The sequence below is a fragment of the Cardiocondyla obscurior genome, linkage group LG12, assembly GCF_019399895.1.
Source record: "Cardiocondyla obscurior isolate alpha-2009 linkage group LG12, Cobs3.1, whole genome shotgun sequence".
Classification (NCBI taxonomy): Eukaryota; Metazoa; Arthropoda; class Insecta; order Hymenoptera; family Formicidae; genus Cardiocondyla; species Cardiocondyla obscurior.
The window spans coordinates 1,316,898-1,340,516 of NC_091875.1; the positions used below are offsets into that span (position 1 = coordinate 1,316,898).

The following is a 23,619-nucleotide window of genomic DNA, read 5'->3' on the forward strand; positions in this document are numbered from 1 at the left end:
TGTTTAAAACAAAATGTATTTAATTTAAAATAAAAACGTTTTATTCACAAAAAATAAATGTTTTCTTGCCAATCGTGTTAAAAAAAACTGATGTCTGAAAGAATTGAGTAAGTTTTTAACCTTGTTATCTTTGCCTAACAATACTTTGATGTATTTTGACCAAACTTATTATACGTAATTAAATACGAAAAAAAATTAAGTATAAAAACAAAAAAAAGTTCTACATGTGCATATCGTTTAACCGATTGTATACCGTCAGTCTTTCATCTAGCATCAATGGGTCTGTAGGATGCGTCGCACATTTAAAAATTATAAATCTTAACAATTTATAAACTATAAAGTTTTATTGATGGCTAACACATCCCGCATCATCATGTTTCTGAGTGTCCACAAGGCGTTTACCACATTTCCGTGGTTTCCAACGCCGTTTCCTAGCCACTCGGCAGGCAGCTTTGTTACATCGGGTATCTGCGTGTTATCCGGACTGGCGTTCATTTGCTTATCCCAATTTGATATGTAGCGATTCTCTACATTTAGACCTTCGATGTACCTGCAAATAAGAGCGACATACATTAACATATGAAAATATGATTGTTTTCACAGTGTTTAGTGTTTAAGCTTACCTCAAATAGGCGTCCGAATGTAATACGCGACTTGGTCTCGGTGGCACCGCAACAAACATCGGCTCCGGCTGTTTAGCGGTGGGCAAGCTGCTCGTTTGAGTTGCGGCTGCTGAAGTTTCTGTGATATGTATTTTTTCCTTATTCGTATCGCGATTAAATAAAATTTTCAATAAAATACAATTACCTGTCTCCATCGGTGGTAGTACCGTAGGTCCTTTCGAAGGCATGTAATTCCTATGGGAATGTCATCGTATATTTATAAAATATATTTTTTATAAAACAATGTATGAGAAAAAAAATTAATTTTTACCTGCTTCTTTCGGAAGGTGGTATTATGCGTCCATGCGATTTGAGAATATGCACCTCTTTAACGTGTCTTGCGAGTCTCTGCACGCTTGGAAAAGGTGGGACAGATTTCTTCGTTCGGCCACAGCCACGCCATTGGCACTGATACTCTACGTCTGCAAAATACAATAAAACATTAATAAAATCAATAATAATTTAATCCTTTGTGCCGTTTGCTACCCGTTACGCGATCGTGGTTGTACTCACCACTAGGAGCATTTGCAAATGATGTTTGTACGTGACCGTTTTGTTCCGCGATGCAGTGATCGATGCAATCGTTCGTGTCTTCGAACTGCCAGTCGCAATTATCCCAGCAGCATTCGTAGACGACATCCTGCGTGGCATTCGTACCCACTGATGCTGTGCCCTTCAACTGGCCGCTGTCCTCGTTCATCTTGATCGCCCGCTCTTCCCATGCTTGCTTCTCTCCTGCCGGTAATTTCCTCCACTGGAACGAAAGTGGTTTTACGTTTTATGTTTTACGTGATCAATCCCGTTATGTTACTCGTAAACCGTAGCAAACAGTTGGCAAAACCATTTTGGTACTTGGAAAGTGGTTCAACGAACTGATTCAATGGTTACTCTCTTCTTCATGACACTGAGCAATGCAGATGATGTTTATGCAATGAGAAAATAATCGTGATAACATGTAAATCGATGCGCAGATATAAATTACAATGCGACGTATGCAGAATTTAGATATGTAGAAATAAAAAATAACATATGCACTACATTTATAAAAGAACATGAAAGATGCATTACTATTTTGTACACAAGACATTAGGAATAGAGAGTAGCCATTTCGATGTAGTACAATTTATTTGGATAAAGGATCAAGTATGCTGAATAACGTTTTAAAGACCTGCACATAAAGTGCAATTCTTCATATACATAATTAATTATATTTTTAGTTTTTTTTTACCTTACAAATAAATGTTAAATAATCAGATTTATATAATTTAATCAATTAGACGCTTAAACAAAAATTAATCATGTATGAGAAAGTTTAATCTGCATACATTCCTTCATCAAAACTATTGTAATGAACTAAAAAATCAACAATAAAAAAGAAATAAATACCTCATTGCCAACAATTCTGCTAATCTCTCCGAAGGACGATTCAGGATTGTTTTGTGTAATCTGGGTTCGCATTTTACTCGAATATAAAATATAGCCCGTAACTAATTTCTTACCCGCAGTTTTCTAAACAGAAGAGAAAACACAAATTATAATATTCACCGTGTTCATGTGAACGAGCAATATTGCCTTTAATGTCTCAACAGAGCTAACATCAAATTGTCGGTCTGTTTGTTAAGACAATTGGTGTCTTCAAACGGTGCAGAGAACGAAAAGAGGTATGTATGCTGGCATATTTCTCTAAATAAAAATAAAGTGAAATAAATAAAATATGACGTGTGACAATAGTTTGTAAGAATGAAAGAAAAAAAAATAAAAAATAAAGTAGTCACGATAAAGCCTACCTTCTTAGTCGACACAGGTGTCTGAGTATTGGAGAGCACCGGTTGAGCTTCCGTAGATCCAACGGATGGTGGACCACCAGCATCCATGCTGTCTTCCCCAACTCCTACTCCCACTCCCACTCCTAATCCTACCCCCATGCTTAGTACATCTGGTTCCAGCTTCGGTAACAATGGTGACGCTTCCTACACCATTTATGCTTATGTTACCTTCATTATCCCTTACTACCGATCGCGAAATTTATTTATCGCGACTTTCTCCAGTAGTAAAAGTTGATACGTAAAAAAAAAAGAAAAAAAAGGAGCCGCATCCCTTTTTTCGTGTTTGTCGAAATAAAGCTATAATCGCGATAGTCTCCCACTTTACGTTATATTTCGTATATACTTGATATATATATCTCTCTTTCGAATGTAATGTAACTAATGTAATAATCTTTTTTTTTTCCTTTTGGTCTTTAGTACAAGATTTTCAAAATGTATGTCGATATACACAATCAAAACATGTACAATTATTAATTGAAATTTCTTGCATAAACAGATTAGTTGATGTGTATACTCCAAAGCGAATTCTTCATTCTTACATTAGTTGGATTAGAATGACATGGAAGCAAGATCTTTCGGTGGTGTGCTTTGCGTTCGGTCTAACATACTAGCGATAAACCCAACAGGTGCTCTGATTTAAAATTGTCGAATAAAACTGCTCGAGACACAAATACTAACACATAAGTTACATAATCAAAACAAAAGAAAGAATGAATATGCCGGCATAGATCGAAAACATGCGTGTAAATGCATTCTGTTGATATAACAAAAATACTTGTATCACACGTGAATAATCTGATCAAATTGAATCTAAAAGAAAAGCTTATTTCGCTTTTCGTTTTTTTTTTTTGTTTTAAATGAGACATATTGACAACTTTTGCTATATCAGCTTGCGTGTGATCTATTGAAGGAACGTGCGATTGCATATTGGTACGTTACTAAAAACAAGAGATATAAAATTTCGTGATTAGTAATTACCATTTCAAACTGAGCCGAGCTGGGCGTGACGGACTTGACTTGACTTTGCGTCTGAGCCACGTCGCTCGAAACCTACAACACACACATGACATGCAAAGCAATAATTTCTTCGTTAGTCGCGTATAAAATATTTCTATTATTCGCTGAATAAATTTAATATGCACTTATGTTAGTTAATGTATTTAATTTTTATACATACTTTTGCAGGATTGATAGGCCTTCGGAAGAAATAGATTTCGTCTTCGGTTACCGCTGACGTATGGTTGAACTTCTTTAAACTTTCTTGGCCAAACTTTTTTATCAAGTTCTTACTTTCGTCGTAAAACGATTCGCAAATATACACATCGTCCTCTGGTATTTCTGTCGGTCTACCTGTAATTCACCCAAATAACGTTAATTTATATTTTATTACTGTTTATTAAATTCATCATTTGATGAAAGAACGAGTACTCACTACATATATATTCCCCATAATCAAGGACGGCACACTTTCCAACAATAGCTACAATAGGATGAGTACCATCTACAGTAGATAAAAACAATTCTTGCTTATAAAATAATTTCGTAGGCGTATGTGGCACTTCTGTAGGCATCAATAACCATGGGCCTTTGAAATAACACTTGCCGCTAAAAGCACAATGTGATACGTATTACATACTACAAATATGTTCTAGTAATATGTAAAAAAAATATGTCGTTATTTATAAAGTTACTTACTCTTTGGTTGACCATATAGAATCGACTTGCGCTATTTGCTGTCTACCTCCGTCTGTAGCAACATAAACGAAATCGCCGGTTTTTACAGCACCCACACATGCACTATACTGCTCATAGTATGTGTTCTCTGTGTCCTCCGGATTAAACACTATTATATTCTGCAAAGTAAATGGTAACTAAAATAATTGCAAAATAAAAAAGTTGGAACTTAGAATGAATAAAAAGAGATATTTCGATTTCATTACTAACAGGTTTTTCCTTTTCCATTGGTTTTTCTCCCTCCTCTAACTCGGCAATTTCTTCTTTATGTTTTTCTAGTCGTTCTTTATACACCGATATTACTCGTTTCGGTTCTAATGGCTTTTCTCTAGGAATCAGTGTCAAGTGATCGGGATCGAAATTCCAGACCTTGATCTTCTTAAACGCTCGTGCCTTTGTAGAATAACGTGATTCGCATACATAAACGTCCTTTTCTTGAAACCCTTCAGGTTGCATTCGAAAATAATCTTTTACACTTAGAACACAACATCTGCCGGCTACTTTCGCTAAAGGTACGGCCACATGAGCATCGCTTTTAAACAATTCCTTATCAAGAAATTTTCTCGACGCTACATGATACGTTTCGCTGGGTCTATAAAATAAATTCCCATACAACATCTGTTGACCATCCGCATTGGTCCAGAGCCTTTCTATAAGAACCACGCTGTATTCCATGCCTCTCTCGGTAGGTTCGATGTATGTAAAGTCACCGGCTCTATATACTTCTTGGTTAAAACTCATAGAACCTCCATTATCAGTATTATTTGTTTCTGTATTCGATTCGGAGTCCTGCATAATAAATATGTTAAATTTAATAAAAAGCTAATAATAAGAAATAATCGTAAAAAATACATTTTTCATGTAAAAACAAGTTTGATTTACCTTTGTCTCATTGCCATCACAACTTTCTTCTTCATTAGGTAAATTCAATTCTTGTTGTTGTTTTATTCTTTTAAGTTCTGCTACCTGAGTAGACAGCTCTAAAAGAGTGTAGTTTAAGGCGGGCGATTGTAATAATTCTCCATTGCGAGTTACATCATCGCGAGTACGCAAGAAAAACGCCTGCAGCTCCACGCTATCTTCGAAAGGTTGAGAGTCCGTACGCGACAATCTCCGCGCTCTCTCCAAGCAAGTAAAAACATCTTCTTGGAATCGATCTAGCCTTTTGTAAACTCCTCGATCTAGTCTTCTTTTAATCAAATCCAATGATAACCCTCGCACTCTATTTTTTAACACGTAAAAATAATATGCATTTTTTAACTCAAATAAATGGCAAAGTTGTACTTCTAAATAAAAAAAAAAATTTTTTTAATTCAAAACGCATCCATACTTTTTGCCATCAACAATATCGTGCTCCGGCAACTCTGCCATGGAATCGGAGTAACATCGTCCTTCCTCATCCTGGTGATTGTAAAGTGCAGTAAATATTGTTGCCAGAATCTCTTGGATAGCTGCTGATACGTCAGGTACACTTTCCTCATCCTCGCTCAATTGCAGCTTACTTTGCAGCACTAATCTTTGAAGTATCAAGGCGTCCTGAAATATTGGTTATACATTGTCTCCCATTACAATACTTACATCCACACCAATACCGACATAAGATCTCCATATAGCAAGGATATTTCAAAGGAAAAAACAAAAAAATACAGATAAAAATATATTAGTCTGTTTACTTCTGTCTCATTTTTTTTGTATCTTTTTATGTGGCCGTCCAAATCCTTATCTCTCAACAGGCGTATAAAACACGTTCGCACTTTCAACGGATTTTGTACCGCGTTATTGTCTAACATCTTTTGTTCGTTTTGCACGAACATTCTCGGTGTTTCGGAGCACACGCGATCGGAGCACAACTCGATACGATAATTTCGGAAGCACGACGTGAGAATAATCCGAAATATCGCGATAAAAATGCGCTAATCGCTCACGAAATTAATATGTATGAACATCGCAAGCGCGATCGATAAATTTATATATACAATTACTAAATTTTGTGCGGTACCGCGTGTCACGCATCTCACGAGACTAGGATGATCATCGTTTGAAGGAAAAGCTCCGAACGACGGGATCAGATAGGAGACGGCAGAGGGAAGCTTCACCTAACCTTTAAAACTTCGAACCGTAAACAGATTAGGCTTTCCATCTTTTGCCGCGAAATTTCAATTGAAGTCTTCACCCGCGACTTCATCTCGACTCAAGAATCTGTATCTTATATTAAAATTTTACACAAAAATTTACTCCAAATTTCTGGTAAAAGAGCTTTACATTTTTTTTATTTTTTCTGGATTATTTAAATTTGTATTAAGAACTAGTTACTCTTTTGCTAATTAAATCATCTTGACAATGTTTGAAAAACACTTGTCAAAAATTATGATTTTAATTGTTTTCAATTAGACAATACTTTAGTATTTGTTATAAATAGAGAATTGTATCGTAAGTCATTGAGCGTTAAATATCTTTTGATAGAAATACTCAAAAATAATTAAAGCTTTAAACAAAAAATATGAAAATATTAACCACATATTGTGAACCATTCATTAACTGCAAGATAAATTGCTCAGCCTTGCAGTAAAATTTAAAAGTATATTTTATTAAATTATCAATAATATTAGTGAGTTTTAATGTATGAAATTTATATGAATATTTTTTTCAATAAGTGAGATAATATATACTTTTATATAATTTACGAAATAAAGAATTTTTGCTATACAAACCTTGTATATTTGTGAGTCCGGCTCGTTATATTTGCAAGCGTTGTCAAACATTAATATAAAATCGGACACCAACTCGTCCAAATTATCATATCCATTATTCTTTAAAGTTGAGGCTATTTTTTCCATGTGTATAGGCTGCTTTATCACCTCATAATAATCTGGATATTCATTTTTATTTGGTAATTTCATGAAAATTAAAGATAACTGTCTTCCCTTTGCATCGTGGTAGTCTTTTATAGTATCGTATAGGGTTCGTAATTTTTGCAAATGAAGTGGCACTACTTTTTTCGGTCGCCTAAACGTAGATAAGGGAAACAGGCGGGTAAAACAAAAACTAAAACAAATACCATAATCTTTTTCACGTGAAATATAACATACCCGACGTTTCTAGTTGGGGTTGATGCGGTAGATTTTGATCTAGGATTATCTGGCAAAGGTCCTAATTCTTTTACCTTATCCATCAAAACTTTTTCCAATGTATTAGCGTCTTCGTATATCAACGAACCTTCTTCGTTATATTGACGACAATTACTAAACATCAACTAGAAAGTAAAAAATAGATTAAATAACTATCGCGAGCTATTGTAATTAATCAATCAAGATGATAAATACCTTAAAATCCTGTATTAATTCGTTTTCATTTTGATATTTCTCCGCTTTAATATTAGCTTCAATTGCCAGCATATCTATGGGCTCTGCTATCACTTGATAATAATCTGGATATAATTTTTTGGAAGGTTTCTCCATAAACATTAACATGGGTTGCCGACCATCTTCGCACTGTAAAATAATAAGACACGCTATACGTCAACTGACTATATTGAACGCAATGTTTTATGGAATTACTTACAACGTATTCCATAACACATTTGACTAATGTGTGTAATCTTTTCTTCAATGGTATATTATCTTTGTATTTTCCACGTGTCAATAAATTCGACGCACGTTTAATCAATTTAGGTTGCTGTAAACTGTTCTCAGATTCACTGTCCGAATCAGAATCCTATAAAAATATTTGAAACTTGATATGTGACTTAATTCACAGATTCAAAGATATACACTTATTACATTTAATTTATGTGGTGTATTAATTTATTACCTGATCGAATTCCAACAATTCTTGTACTTTCTCCTGCATTATTTTTTGCAATTTAACAGCACACTATAATAATTAAATAAAAAAAACGTGTATAAATAATTATACTAAATGTCCGATACGCACGATAATATTTTTTCATGTTATTTTTTTAGTAAAACTTTCAAAATATGATACAAAATGAGAAATTTTTAATAAGAACATCTTACTGATATTACATGTAATTAATTTAAAGCAATTATAGTAAAGTAAATTAATCTCGAAATGCTTACCTTGTACAGACGAGAAGTGTGCATGTTATATTTCTTAGCATTTTCAAACATGATATTCATATCTCCAGCTACTTCACTAACAGTGCCGTATTCGCCTTTCTGAAAATCAATTAGAATAAAATGTAAAACTGATTTTCAATACAATGTAACGTTTTAATATAATAGTTTTATTATTGTAACACGATATATACCTTGATCTTTGTACGTATTTGTAATAAGGATATAGGATTCTTAATCGTCTTATAGTAATCAGGATATAATCTCTTTGATGGAAGTTTCCAAAAATATTCGCTCATCCTTACACCTACAAATTATAATTGTATCATAAATGTGTCAGAAACTTACGATAATATTGTAGTACAATAGAAATTATACCTTGATTATTAGGAGCAGTTCGAATGGTTTGAAATAATTGCCATTGGGGATTATCAGCTTCCTCGGTTTCGGCAGGTTCTTCTTCTTCGTCATCGCTTTCGTCATCTTCATCAGGTAATGCTGCAGTTTGCGAGATTAACGATTGTGCCATAGTACGACTGCCTCTTTTGCTTCTTGTTGAGGGTGCGGTTGTAGCGATTTTAAAGGTATTGCCGAATCCGCCGTCTTGTCTTCTCGCAGCTGCGGTAATTATCTTTTTTAAAAGCTTAGCATCTTTATAAATTTGTGAACCAGGTTCGTTAAATTGACAAGCGTTGCGGCACATAAGCATTAAATCTTTTTCCATATCACCTAGTGAGCTGTATGCACCCTCTTGAATTTTTCTCGCAATAGTTTTTAAATCGATTGGTGTCTCGATAACATCATAATATTCGGGATAAAGCTGTAACGTTAATAAAACTTGAAATAAGCACAATACACCACGTAAATGACAATTTAAAGACAGATTACGAACTTTTTTAGACGGTTTGAGTTGAAACATAATATGAAGAGGTCGGTTATTGTCAGTGGGATCAGTTGCTGTCATAACCGCGGCAAATAAATCTTCGAATAACTGCATAGTTTCTTCGTCGAGATTCGTAGAACTTTCTGAAGTATCTTCTGCATCATCTTGTCGCGTCGTTATTTTACGCGCCTGCATTTATTAATACTCTTACCACATTGTACATATAATTTGTAATTTTATCGAATCAATCAAAACTCACCAATCTGCCAACTTTTAAAATAAGTTTTCCTTTAGGTTCTGAATCCTCATACTCTTCCATAATACGATTTTTGGTATTTACACATAGTTCCCACAGTTCAGTCGCGTCTTTGTATTCAGAGGAGGTACGCTATAAAAAGTTGTGTGTTATGATCACAGAAAACAAATGACTATCAATAGCTTGATGCAATTGAGTAGGACTATGAGATACTACCATGTAGAAAGCTTTGGCGTTGTTCACCATAAGTTGAATATCAGCAGCGAGATCATCCATATCTCGATACTCGTCAGTTTTCAGCTTTTGCTGTACTTTTAACAGATCTATGGGATTGGAGACTACTTCGTAGTATCCTGGTTCCTGCCGGCGTTTCGGCACGCGTATAAATGCATCGCACAACAAAGATCCATCTTCCTTCTTCTGATTGCGGAGTATATCGTACAGTTGTTGGCACAAATCGCTCTGTAAAAAGTAGAAACAGTTAGCCTTAGCGTTCAACGTGCACAGCATACTCGATCAATGTACAGATACATCAAAGAGGTCCGTGCACACTCACAGGGTCCAGTTTTTTCCTTCTTTTCGTCGGTTCGGGCGGGATATCGTCGCCGTCGTCCTCGGTACCGCGGCTCGCCACCGACGATGTTCTACGCCGCTTGTTCATCCTGGCTGGTTATCTTAAAAAGTCACACAAGGTAACAAGTTGCTAGGGGGGTCCGTTTTAGCGGTGTACCTACAAAAGGGCACCGCTACATCGTCCGCCGAACGCCGCCGATGGTCGCGATGCGGGAGTCGCCGCAGCTATCGCCGACACGGGAGCACGGAATTTGTAAACAAATGTACGTGCGCACACATACGTTCGCATACGTGTACGCGTTGTACGTACATAAAAAGGGTATTCGATTAAAAACGCGCGGGGGGCCCTTATTCGTCGGTACGTCGCGCCGCTGTTTATCGGAGGGCAACCGCGTACGTCGGAGGGGGCTTTTTTTTATCACGGCGATGGGACACGCAGCTTTCCGGGGGACGAGGATCCACGAGATTCGTCTTTCACACGCGCTCGGTAGCGACTCGTGCGCTAGTTAACTCTCGCAAGTGAACACGAGTGAATTCCTCCAACTCTTCCAAGAGCGGCCCGTCACGTATACACGCAGGGGGAAGAGGGGAGGGAGGGAAGAAGGGAAGAGCATACAGCGACAGAGAGAGAGAGCGCGAGCGATTCGAGAAACACATACAACTAGTAGCTAAAAAAAAATTGCGCCGCCATGATAAGTTGCCACTGCGTTTCGAAGAGGCGGCCGAGACGTGCAGCGCGCACTACACCGCTTGGTAGCTTTCAGCGCACCGGGAGAGACGCGTTTTCGCCGCCATCGATTATCAACCGTGTCGCGGCCGTGTCTTGCCCGCGTGCGGACGACGGGACGCGCGTTTATGCGTCTCCTCCTCTCCACCCCTCCTCTATCCCCCCCCCCATTCACGATCCCTGGACATGGCTCTCTCGCACGTCGTCCCCGACATCGTCGCATTCCAACCGAAATTTGCTGCCATTCCCAGAATGCGCGAATAGTCCGCGGTAATCCGCATCGCCGCCGCGGAATCCCGGGAATGTCGAAACAACGGCGATACCATTCAGAGATACCCACCGTTACTTTTCTCTCTCTCTTTCTCTGTCTGCCCCTTTTTCTTTTTTCTCCCCCCCAATCTTCCCGGTTCTCACCTGTCTCGTGTCTTCACGAGAAGAGTTTCATTAATGCGCGGGACATATGTATGTGTAAAAATTTCGCTGAGAAAGCGCGAAACACGAAGCGTACCGCGCTTCTCCTCATCCACGTTCCAGGATGACACAGGTCCCGGACGACGCCATGCTGTTGAGCCCCCTCTCTTCCCGATCGCATATAAAGGCTCGTAGTCGGTACACGAACCGTGACAGTTTCCTCTTTGGCCGATTAACAAACGATTTTTTTTACTGACGCAGTAATTATCTTACAATATAAATCTAGATTTGTGATTTATGATTTAAAATTCGCATATCATATAAATACTTTATAAATAAATGGGTACAATATATTATATATTACTCTTTTGTCGCAAAACTTAATTTTTTTTCCCTCACAATTATTGTTCATGCAAATAACAGCCTGATGTCAAATATGTAGATGTCAAGATGAAATATATCAATGTAACTAATCACAAAATTAATGTTATTAATATAGTTACTTGCATGAAAATCAATAGCACACATATCATTCTCTCTTGATGGTTTATTGAGAAAACTATGTTTATAAAATAATAACTTTGGTAAAATTATTAGAGGAATTTTATATGTTAAGTTTTTCGCCTTCTCATATTAAATCTTCTAAAATATTAAATTAATCGTTGGGGAAGCAGAATAAAAACTTGCATTTTAACCTAAATTATTATAATTATAATAATAATAATTATTATTATGCAATAATGTATTCATGACTAAAGATATTTCACATACATTTAACAAGTTAGTAAACTTTGTAAATCTCTAGTTTCAGGTATTGGTCACTTAACATACAATCATCCTCCTCCTCATATACATATATATATGTATATATATATATATATATATATATATATGTATATATTTGTTATTTATAATTTTCGGAAAAAACACTCTTATAAAATTACTCCAAATATAATAAAAACTTACGTTAGATTATTTTGAATTTCATTGCTCATTAAATTTAAACTTACTTTATCTTATAAACGCTCATTGTCTAATAACAAGTGTTGTAGAAAACGATTTTGAAGTAATAATTAAAATAAAAAAAAAATTATATAAATCGTTAACATATAACCGAGAAAGATGCGTTTAAATATTATTCAATAAAATATATTTAATCTAAAATACGGCGGAAAAATATCGTTGATCTTTGAAACATGCATAATACTAATATATAAATGCTGAAAAAATAAAGGAAATAATAAGATTCGTTTCTAATAATGAGAAATCGATCTCTATCATGGTTAGCAGGGTCGAGACTAATTCACATAATTGCTAAAATTTTTTATCTACATAAAATTTTTGCGCTGATTGAATATTCTTAATCTAACTTCAAACCCCTACTCTGCTTACGCTTCGTTCTCACCATCAAGCTGATAATGATAACGTCGAAGAGCAGCGAGACGTAATCTCTCAGTTTCAAGAGCCTGTTCCAATTCTAAGATACGCACTTGCGCTTCCATTTCGAGCCTTTTAGCTTGGTGTAAACTCAAGTTAGACATATCTAGATCTTCTGCAAAATTAATATACAAAAATATTGAGCAACATGGCAAGATTAGATATAATAAACTTAATGTTTTTAAATTATATACCGTTTTCCTCGACAAGATGATTACAGCTTTTAGCAGTTGCTACAACGTTCGCTGTAGCTTGAGTTACTTCTCTTGAAGCTTTGGAGAGTTCAGTTAAATTGGTACTGTTTCTATCAGCCTTGACTCTACTAGCAACTACCAATTGCGCGGTCGATGCTGCTATTCCTTGTGAAGCGACAACCAACTGCTCAAATTTACCATTGCCTAATACAACTTTATCCGCTGCTTCTCTATAGTAAAACGCATGTGTATATTACATATATAACTATGTTAAAAAATTATTAGATTCTTTAATACTTAGACTTACAGTAAAAAATTTGCACCCATAGCAATAGCTTTTGCCGCCGAGATAAGACCTTCGGACCATTGATGATTGCGCTTGTAAAACTCAGTAGCAGAAACAGTTCCCTACAAAAGTAATGTTAAAAGATTTTAAAATTATAATTCCTTTTTAATTTTAATTGATTATTTATTCTTTAATAGATAAAATATAATACAACTAGCAACACTAAATTATTGGAAGAAACTTTCGTACCTTTCCTTGTTCTACAATTTCTCTTTGTAGAAAACGAGACTTCTGTACTAATTTCCTTATGCATTTCATTAGATCCGTACAGGAATCCAAGATTTGCTCATTAACTTTTAATTTTACACCCGAGTCCGCTGCACGAGATTTGTCCAACATATCCTATTATTATAAATAAATAAAAAATTAAGGTCTCATAAATTCTCTCTTCTCGACTTATATTTTTCTCAAGTACCTGTATTTTTGCAACAGTTTCTTCTATAGCTTTATCCATACTTTGCAACTCGTTTTCTACTAAAGTTCCGACAATTTCCACATTGTTTTGAGTAGTCGATAACGTACTTATGAGAGACGAAATCTTTTGTAATTGATTTATAACATTTGCAATTTGTGCACCGGTCATTGAGGATTTTTCTTTGATATAACTCAACATAATTAAACTTTGGGAACCTAACTGTTTGCATTCATCGGCAAATCCTACAAGTGTACGACGAGTTTTACAGGAAACGTTAATAAAATTGTTACATTCCAGAATATTTCGTAATCCATTTTAAATTGTTTAATGGATAAATATTAGTTTTTTTTTCGAAATATTGTTCTTGTAGTATTAATTTATCATGCGATCTTAGACTTACTGTCAGCTGTACCAATATCCGTTGATGTATTTGAAGTGGATTTTGCATATATTAGATACAGAGCCAGAAAGTACGCGCAATGTATAGCTGCTCGAATTAAAGCTTTTCCTTTCGTTGTATCATTCATATAATTGTTGTATGCTTCTTCCAAATCATTAAACGACTTTTCTGTCGGCTCTAGTAAACTCCCAAGATAATCGGGCGTGCAAGTAAGCGCCGATATAGCTGGATTATCGATCGTGTGCATCGCATGATGCAAAATAGATTCCGCTTCTGATATAGCGTTCACTGAAACAAATAATTCTTATAATTCCGTACAAACTTTATCAAAAATATATATTCAATTACGCTTTACTCACATAACAAATCAAATAAAGCGGTATTAGCGTCCGTTTTTATTTGATTATGAGTTCGTTCGGCATCGGCATCTAAATTTACTATCCGCAAATCTAGTTCCTCCTTTTGTACCAATAAGTCATGAAGATCTCCTTCTAAGGCTGTTTTCTCGGATGTTATAAAATCTATTTTTGCTATTAATGCCTACAATGCAGGAATTATGTCAGTAAAAATATAATTAAATATTGGAGGAAATTAACGTATCGAATAAAATTTTAATTTACCAGATTTTCAGTTTGAACAGCGTCGAGTTTCTTTCTTACTTCTTCTAAATCTTCGCGCGCTTGTGCTACTCTCTGCGCTTCTCGTTCTGTCGATGCTTGTCCTTGAAGCAAATCTTGTAATCGTTCTTCTGCTTTTAATGTCCGACGTTCAGATTGCTCTCGTAATATCTTTATTCCACCCAGTTCCTTATCGAGTTCAGCTTTCTTTCGTGCACAATAATGTTATAAATAAATGAACATAGAAAATATTTATTATCATTAATATTTCAAGTACGTACCTTTCTGATTAAACCGATATGTTCTTCTCTTAACTTTGAATAAACATCTTTGAGTTTCTTAAACTTTTCTTCCAAGACTTCATTTTTTTCTTAAAAATTTTAATAAAAACAAATTATTAATTGTTTAAAAGCACACACAATTTTCAATTGTAATAGCGCAATTATATAATTAAAAATTAAAAATTAATTTACACCAACCTTCTATTTCTTGAACTTTTGCTAACGTAGCTGTGTTTTCCTTCATTATTTTCTGACAAGTTTGCTTTTCCGTAACGATTTCGTTACTCTAGAATATTTATACAATGTAAATTTGCAAAACTGTAAAATTAACACGAAATGCAAGATAAACGCTTACCTTAGTAGAAAGAGTTGATTCCAATTCTAGAACGCGATTTCTAAAATCCGCAACTATCTGTTGATGATCCATTAACAAATGATTTACTTCTTGCCTCTGACGAACGTTTTCTTGATACAGATGATCGATAAGACTATCTCTGATAAAGTAAGTACTTGTAAATACTCTTCTTATATAAAAATTATCATTATTTCGTTCGTTTTTCAGCTAGGAAAACAAATATTATACCTCTCTGCAAGTGCATCAGGTGATATCGAGCCATTTCGAGTATTCACAGAATCTAGTTGATCTCCGGTTAACGATCCTGTATCAGATGTATCAATAAGGTTTTCTATAGCAGTTTCGGAATCTATAGTTGCCTCGGGCGGAAGTACCACTACCGGTGTAACATAAGATCTCAACTCGGCTTGTATTAAAAAATTGGGTGGCTTCTAAAACATACATACAAAAAATATAATATAATATAAATTTTCTACATTTTATAGTACATAAATTATTCGTTAAAACTTACCTCAGGTAACGACGGAATTGCTATCAAATGTTTAAAATATTGCATATGTTTAATAGTATTATAAAAGCTCTTCAACTCGTGAAATTGTTTTGAAAATCTATCGCGGTGACCGGTCAACGTGTCCGCTGGAAGAGCGCCATGGAGTTTGAATAGAATTTTTACACAGCAATCATACAACTTGGAGGCGTCCTGGATACAAGGAATTAAAGGTGCGAGTCGACACTGCCCGCATGGCGTCATCGAGTTGGAGCGCGATAAATCCAAAGAACCAAAAACTGCAATTACATACAGAACTCAATAAACAAATTGCTCTATGTAGAAAATTTATATCTCAAATAAATTCAGCATTTCGATATACCTGCATGTTGTAAATTCAAAATATCATCCATATAATCGAACATTTCAACAGACATCTGAAAGCTAAAACAAAAAATAAATTATATAAATATGTCGTATTATATAACGATAAAAATACGAGAAAAATGTCACTCACTATATATTAATATCATTTTCTCCAATCGCTTCGAGCTCTTCTGCTGTTACTTGCAAATTTCCAGCAAAGCGTGGATTCCGTTTATGGAAATCTAATTTAGTTATCAACAGTCTCGTGTATAATTGTATAAGACGACCGTAGCCTTCTCTTAAATGTTGCCAAAGTTTTCCAATGTCCTCCAACTTGCCGCGATACCGCTGAGAATCAACGATAACCCGAGGATGTCCCTCGCGCAATACTTTGTGCAATACATGACAAAATTTCCATGCAACAATCTGATTCTCTTGCAATGGTTGTCTCAGCATATATGTCCAGAAGATGCAACCGCTTTTCTCACGATACGTTCCAATAATGGCACCTATTTACTTATAAGGAAATTTATTTATTTATTTTTTTTTTATTGTACGTTTTTTTTAATAATAATTTTTAACAAATGTCAGCATTATTAAATGTAGAACTAAAAAAGGATACTTCGGACATGTTTCTCCTTAACTGGCGTTTCTGTTGGATTTACAGCCTTTCCAATGCTAATGCTCTGCAAGAAATACACAACTGTACAATTAAATTAAAAAAAGATTACTAACTCAAACATCATCATCAAAATATCTAAGCAACATTTTCCTATTAACTTTTTTTTTTAAATCTTCTTTTTAAAGGGACGCTCGGTGCCGTCCGGATAATTCCCTACTCACTCAGGATATAAGATAATTGTAATATTCCAACATATATGGCGCGATCTCTTGACTCACCAGTTGATGAAGCTGTTTATCAGTCAGCGGTATTGTGGTCATGATGATACCATAATAAATTCACAGAGGCGAGAAAAAGGAAAAGAGATGCAAAGGCGTGAGGACGATAAACGCCGATATCAAGGCGTACGCAAGAACGGATGTCGTTTGTCAATTCGCAGGTTGCCTTCCGGCAAACGCAGGCCGCAACGTACGTCGACGTATATTATCTGCGAAACTGAAATCAGAAAATGTCATCGGTTAATTCGAATAATCGTGAGCACGAGAGGAGCCGCTTCTCGCGCGTTGTCGTAAAGGGGAGGAAGACTCGGTACTCGGAGCATAGCCGGCCGAGCGGGGAGGAGGGACCCCCCCCCTGCCGAGTTGCTTGACCTCAGGGCGGGCGTTACCTGAAGCCACGGTAAGGATACAGGCGCGGATTCCGCGCTCAAGACGGTCCTTCTCTGCACACGATCCTTTCGCCGGGACTGCGAGGACATGTTCGCGCGGACGGTACCGGTCGGCTGTTCGTTCACGAATGTGACAGCCGCGTCATTCCGCGTGCGATTCCGCTCCACCCGTAGACGTCGTCGGTGTCACTGTCATGCGAGCAGATCAGACGGTGCCGACAACTCTCCTCTCTTCAAATTTCTTTATCTTTTTTTTTCCGCACACGTCAGCGACGGCCAGGAGTGAACGATGGACGAAACGACGTGCACCAACGTACACAGCACTGGGGTGATAGCCTACCACTGACACTTGACAGGGGACTATAGTCACATAAAGCTTACGGCACACGACACGATTTTTCATCCTGGATCGTATACGAGACGTATCCTGATTGGTTCACACGACCAAATCACCGATTATAAACCAATGAAGAGCTTTCTTTTTTACTTCTATTTTATTCTATTCTATTCCCTTAATTCTCGTTTATGTTAACAAAATTTTATTTTTTAAGTACCCGGACTGGATAACATGATGCTCTTTTCCCTTTTTTTTAAGTAATTTTGCAAGCCTTTGATTTTAAAACTTCCGGAGCGCTATGTTAGCGTCCTCTACATTCTGCCTCTGATCGTATCAGACTTGCCCGACTTTAGGTGGTACAAATCAACAAGAAGAAAAACGACGAATTATCGCACGTCAGTATATGACTAAGTTTTTATCGAGTAATAATATATTTCATATTATTTCACATCCTACTCTGCAACATGACCGTGAAATTTTCAATTGCAAGGATGAATTAGCAGAACCGGATGTCTGCCAGTGCCGATTGATTAGTGCTGTTCAAAGTCTCATCCACCGTACTTGGCAGTCATATGCAGTCAACAGTCATATGATTGATCATTGATCGTCGCTGATCGTCGCGTAATTGCCACGTCCACGTTTGTCCGTGCTATGTGAATATCTTTCGGTGTATTCCATTCAACCAAGTCCGTGATCCTATTTGAATTTCAATCATCGCCGTCGCAAAATGGGTAACAGGTCGAGCCTTCTTCTACGCGAAGATGAAATAGCACAGATACAGAATGCTACTGGCTGCAAGTATCCATATTGTCTTTATTCATTCCGCATAAAATATTTTTTTTTTTTTTTGCGGGCATTAATTTATTTTGACAATTCTGTCAACTATTCGAGCAGTTTTTAACAAGATGGCTGGTTTTATTATTAATATTCTTTATTACAGTCACTCCAAATCAAATCGAACGTTTATATAGTCGCTTCACCAGCTTGGACCGTGGGGATTGTGGAACACTCAGTCGAGAAGACTTTCTGAGAATTCCAGAATTGGCAATAAACCCTCTTGGCGAAAGAATAGTGAACGCTTTCTTTGAAGAAAGTGGGAATGATCGGGTAAACTTTCTGCAATTTATGCAGGTCCTGGCACATTTTAGGCCTATCAAGAAAAATAGTCCCAATCGATTGAATTCTAGACAGCAAAAGTTGAAATGTAAATATTTCTGAATATAATTTAACACAATGGTGATAAGATCAACATATTAAATTTATTAAATATATCAAACACTTATTTTTAAACGTTTCTTTCAGTTGCATTTAAAATGTATGATTTAGATAATGATGATCTGATATCAAAAGATGAATTGCTTGCTATTTTGCACATGATGGTTGGTGCCAACATCAGGTGAGACTAAATTGCTTTATATTTGTTTTCTATGTTTAAATAAAATCAACGTTATTGAATAACATTTATTTTAGTGAAGAACAATTAACTAGTATTGCTGAACGAACTATAGTTGAAGCTGATGAAAATGGCGATGGTATGATATCGTTTGAAGAATTCTGCAAAGCATTAGAACGTACAGATGTTGAGCAGAAAATGTCTATAAGATTTCTTAGTTAAATTGATCATTGGTTTATATAAAATATAATGTATACTTAATAAGTAAAAGTTGGACAATTGCATAATACATTTTTACAGTTATACGGGGTGTCTGGTCTCACATGTCATTCCCGAGATTTTGTAAAATTTATACCGTTGTTGAAATAAAAATAAAAATGTCTATCGTAAGAGCTACAAGAACGCGGTGAAGGAGTAAGCGCGACAGGCAAATCACTGCAAATGGCGCCGTCGCCTGTTTTTCATTTCGACAACGGTTACTAATTTTACAAAATGAGGTACATTCACCGTCAGGAATGGTGTTCGTGGTGCTGCGACGGCGGCTAGCGTATGTGATCTTGGCGTGGAGTGCGTGGAGTCTCACACAAAGCACGTGCGTACGTGACCTTGGCGTGGTGTGCATCGAGTCTCACACAAAGCACGTGCGTACGTGTGTCGCAGAGCGCAGGTCACAGAGGACTGAGGGAGAACGCGGCCTCCTACCCCTCCCCGCACTCGGCGGCCGAAAGAGAGGGAAGTCACGTACACCAGCCGCCGTCGCCGCTCGCCGCAAAAAAATTCTATATCTGCTTTTCGGTTTACATCGAGTCCAATTAATTACATTGGCGATTAATTTAACGGAACATATTATTATTTCGGAAGTAACGTGCGAGACCAGACATCCTGTATAATTGTGCAACATATAAATGTCCAGATGTAAGTACATATGTAATTAAATTAAAGGAAAGAATATTTGTAAATGAAATTGAGCGAGATTTACATAATGATTATAATGTATAATATAAATCTCTTTTGGTCGATCTTTATGTAAGATTTGTGAATGAAAAAAAAATGTAAATAAATGTATATACACGAATTAAAATATATATGGGTTTTTATATGAAATATAGATTTAATATTTATGTAATAAAAAAAGAAAAAATCAGGTTTCTAATTTCGATTCAATTGCTTGTGTCAAAAGTAGAATATGTAAATCTATTTTATTTTAGAAAAGAAAAGAAAAAGTTGTATTACTTCTTTGAAAATCAGAATCTTTCAGTTTATATAGTTACTTATTATTTTTATAATTATATTGGGAAGAATGCATATTTAAAATAGAGCATTTTTATTAAAGACCGATTTTTTGTATCAATATATTATAGATGGCTATCGAGTTTACACGTTATATATGGAATTGCCGCAGTATTATTTTTAATGTACAGATATTATACATAATTACATTATAATAGTAACACTTGTATAGAAATGCGTAATATCGGTACATTAACGCACGTTAGCAGCAGGAAAATTTTCCAGAACACTTTATCTTCTTTAATTATCTATGTTAACTCGCATTAAAATGACATTCGATGACCATACTCTATGCTGAGAAGGATGAGAGGAAATCGGTAACTACTTTCTTCAATTTCGCATCTGACGCTTCGCTAATTAAATTTTCTTTTGCGATTGTAGCAAGAAGATCCTGTTGAGTAGACCTAAAAAAAAAAAAAAGTGAAATAAAACATATATGTATTTATAATGGTAAATTACGTGTAAATTATTAAAAATATATTACATAATTACCTAATGTGTGCAAGGAATTCTTTTTCGAAGCTAGTGATCTTTGTTGGATCCATTTTATCAAGATAACCACGTACACCGCAGTATATGACTGCTACCTGTTCTTCAATAGCCATAGGTACTAAAAACAGAGTATCAGATATTAAACACTGTAAATCGACTTACATTCAGATTATTATAAATATTAAAATTATAACAATTTTACCGTATTGTCCCTGTTTAAGAAGTTCAGTTAATCTCACGCCGCGATTCAGCAATTGTTGGGTCGCAGCATCCAAATCTGAACCAAACTGTGCAAAAGCTGCTACTTCACGATATTGAGCCAATTCCAATTTCATAGAACCAGCAACCTGCATAATTGAGTACCATAAATACTTATATTTTATATTAATGTTACAAATATCTTTGTATTAAATGCTTCAAGATTTTACAGGACCTGCTTCATGGCCTTGGTTTGAGCGGCAGATCCGACACGCGATACAGATAAACCAACATTGATGGCAGGGCGAATACCTTTGTAGAATAATTCAGTTTCCAAAAAGATTTGTCCGTCGGTAATAGAAATAACATTAGTCGGGATGTAAGCGGATACATCACCAGCTTGTGTTTCAATAACAGGTAAAGCGGTCAATGATCCGCCACCTAAGTTTTCGTTCATTTTAGCAGCTCTTTCAAGCAAACGAGAATGAAGATAAAATACATCGCCAGGGTAGGCTTCACGACCCGGTGGTCTTCTGAGCAGCAACGACATTTGTCGGTAGGCAACGGCTTGCTTTGACAAATCGTCATAAATAATTAGAGCATGTTTTCCATTATCTCTGTAAAATAATAATAACATGTTTTGTGAATTTGTAAATATAAATTTAATATACGTCTTTATAAAATGTATGTTAAAACGTATATATTTTTTAAAAGAATAAAAACCTTATTTTAAATAGAAAATAACTAAAGGAGTAATACAGTATGAGTAATACAGTATATGCCAAATAATTTAATTATTTAGAGAAAAAAATAAGATATAACTCCTTCAATAAAATATATGTAATTGTTATAAAACTAATGTAGAAAATTAGATTCACAAAGTTGGAATGCACCCTGCAATCGTGTTTTTAATTTAATATTTACCTGAAAAATTCTCCCATAGCACATCCAGAGTATGGGGCCAAGTATTGAAGAGGAGCTGCATCAGAGGCAGTGGCAGATACAATAATAGTGTAATTGATAGCGCCGCTATCTGTTAAACGTTTTACAATTTGTGCCACAGTGGATCTCTTCTGACCAATAGCAACATAAATGCAATACAATTTCTTTTTCTCTTCCCCACCGTCATTGAAACGTTTTTGATTGATAATAGTATCAATAGCAAGAGCAGTTTTTCCAGTTTGTCGATCTCCAATTATCAATTCACGTTGACCACGACCAATAGGCACTAAAGAATCCACAGCTTTGATTCCAGTTTGCATAGGTTCCCTAACTGACACTCTGTTATCCAAAAGATAATTGAAAGTAGTTTAATATTATGTATGTGTTAAATGTATAATTATTATTTAATTTCTTATTTAGAAAAAAGAAAAAAAATTAATACTTTTTTTTCAGATTAAATAAAAATTATATATTGTTATGAATTACCTAGGGATAATGCCTGGAGCTTTTGTTCCAATACGAAATCTTAATTTGCTATTTAGAGGGCCTTTACCATCAATAGGATTACCCAAAGCATCCACAACGCGACCCAACAATTCTTCACCAACAGGAACATCAACAATTGCACCAGTACGTTTGACAATATCCCCTTCCTTAATGTGTCTGTCATTACCAAATACAACAACACCTACATTGTCAGGTTCCAAATTCAATGCCATGCCCTTCAAGCCTGAACTAAACTCTACCATCTCATCAGCTTGAATATTCTTCAGTCCATATACACGCGCAATACCATCTCCAATGCTGAGTACTCTGCCAGTTTCTTCAAGATTAGCCTAAAAAAAAAAACACATTCTATTTAAATGTTTAATTTAAATATCTTTTTAACTGGTAAGGGTACAGATCTAAAATTGCTAAAGATATTAAAAAATTGTGATATTGAAATGATTCAAATATTGAATAGTAAACTTTTCTTGAAGAGGTTGGTTTACCTTTGGTGCAGATCCAAGAATACGTTCTTCCAGAATAGCAGAAATTTCTGCCGAACGGCGACTGCAGGAGACATGATATTTACGGGAGGCTATAGCAGTTGCAGGCCAATTAATCTAAAACGCAAAGGGTACACATGTACATACATAATTGTGATCAAATAGTCGACCGAAAATCTTATTACATAACTCGCTGCCTCAATACTCTTTACATAATACATTACACATATACATCACTAGAGGTGCACAAATATTGCCATAAGTGGCTTGAGAGTTGGCATGCTCTCTTTATTTCTCTCCTACGACCATCGCGTGAGCGAAAGCGAAAATTGGTACAAACCTCCAGCACGGGTCGGCTTTGATAAAATGGAAAATATAAGTTTCACGAAGCATGCAAACTCTATCGGCGACCGCTGAATGGTAAAAAAAAACCGCCTCTTCTTAATTACCTGAACCGTGGTGTTCGGCAGGTGCCTAACCAGAGATGAAGCCAAACGTAGGGACAGAAGCGCCATTTTCTACAACAGCCAGCCTACAGCTTAAACGCGAGGATGATGATCGGTCGATTCGAGATGGGCAAAGTAGCCGAGTAGCGAGCAGTAGCGAGAAGATCAGTAGAAGAACGTCCGTCGTAATCCGTCGC

At 35.8% G+C, this 23,619-nt stretch overlaps 4 protein-coding genes across 7 annotated transcripts; 1 reads left to right on the forward strand and 3 right to left on the reverse strand.

Annotated features, from left to right (window-relative positions):
- Positions 1–18: 18 nt before the first annotated feature.
- Positions 19–10,614, reverse strand: Polybromo (protein polybromo). 3 transcript variants are annotated; one of them, XM_070664275.1, is made up of 26 exons: positions 9,994–10,614; positions 9,654–9,899; positions 9,441–9,569; positions 9,191–9,370; positions 8,677–9,118; positions 8,493–8,605; positions 8,302–8,400; positions 8,033–8,095; positions 7,787–7,936; positions 7,546–7,713; positions 7,312–7,475; positions 6,934–7,228; positions 5,553–5,758; positions 5,105–5,444; positions 4,433–5,011; positions 4,184–4,359; positions 3,921–4,093; positions 3,666–3,838; positions 3,467–3,538; positions 2,450–2,632; positions 2,049–2,171; positions 1,176–1,416; positions 934–1,084; positions 808–857; positions 624–741; positions 19–550 (listed from the first exon to the last, which is right to left on the reverse strand). In XM_070664275.1, the coding sequence occupies exons 1-26, from the start codon at positions 10,096–10,098 to the stop codon at positions 334–336; spliced, it is 4,956 nt and encodes a 1,651-aa protein (XP_070520376.1). In that variant the 5' UTR covers positions 10,099–10,614; the 3' UTR covers positions 19–333. The 3 variants fall into 3 exon arrangements, with proteins under 3 accessions (XP_070520376.1, XP_070520375.1, XP_070520378.1); XM_070664274.1 differs by having other exon boundaries at positions 7,784–7,936; XM_070664277.1 differs by having other exon boundaries at positions 4,184–4,341; positions 7,784–7,936; positions 9,994–10,613.
- Positions 10,615–11,680: 1,066 nt separating this feature from the next.
- Positions 11,681–17,690, reverse strand: Hip1 (Huntingtin interacting protein 1). The gene is made up of 18 exons (XM_070664282.1): positions 17,336–17,690; positions 16,947–17,163; positions 16,669–16,732; positions 16,198–16,555; positions 16,063–16,124; positions 15,705–15,979; positions 15,422–15,624; positions 15,194–15,332; positions 15,037–15,124; positions 14,839–14,927; positions 14,561–14,764; positions 14,300–14,480; positions 13,941–14,228; positions 13,541–13,782; positions 13,315–13,467; positions 13,087–13,187; positions 12,780–13,009; positions 11,681–12,700 (listed from the first exon to the last, which is right to left on the reverse strand). Exons 2-18 carry the CDS (start codon positions 16,986–16,988, stop codon positions 12,537–12,539), a joined length of 2,883 nt encoding a protein of 960 aa, XP_070520383.1. The 5' UTR covers positions 16,989–17,163; positions 17,336–17,690; the 3' UTR covers positions 11,681–12,536.
- Positions 17,691–17,930: 240 nt separating this feature from the next.
- On the forward strand, positions 17,931–20,169 carry Elm (calcineurin like EF-hand protein 1 elm). Of its 2 annotated transcripts, XM_070664299.1 has the most exons (5): positions 17,931–18,067; positions 18,163–18,466; positions 18,613–18,876; positions 18,975–19,068; positions 19,143–20,169. In XM_070664299.1, the coding sequence occupies exons 2-5, from the start codon at positions 18,400–18,402 to the stop codon at positions 19,285–19,287; spliced, it is 570 nt and encodes a 189-aa protein (XP_070520400.1). In that variant the 5' UTR covers positions 17,931–18,067; positions 18,163–18,399; the 3' UTR covers positions 19,288–20,169. The 2 variants fall into 2 exon arrangements, with proteins under 2 accessions (XP_070520400.1, XP_070520399.1); XM_070664298.1 differs by having other exon boundaries at positions 17,971–18,466.
- Positions 20,170–20,372: 203 nt separating this feature from the next.
- On the reverse strand, positions 20,373–23,605 carry Blw (ATP synthase subunit alpha blw, mitochondrial). Its single transcript, XM_070664283.1, has 8 exons — positions 23,426–23,605; positions 22,980–23,093; positions 22,474–22,823; positions 21,970–22,326; positions 21,281–21,662; positions 21,050–21,194; positions 20,848–20,965; positions 20,373–20,759 (listed from the first exon to the last, which is right to left on the reverse strand). The coding sequence occupies exons 1-8, from the start codon at positions 23,489–23,491 to the stop codon at positions 20,645–20,647; spliced, it is 1,647 nt and encodes a 548-aa protein (XP_070520384.1). The 5' UTR covers positions 23,492–23,605; the 3' UTR covers positions 20,373–20,644.
- Between the last annotated feature and the right edge of the window lie 14 nt (positions 23,606–23,619).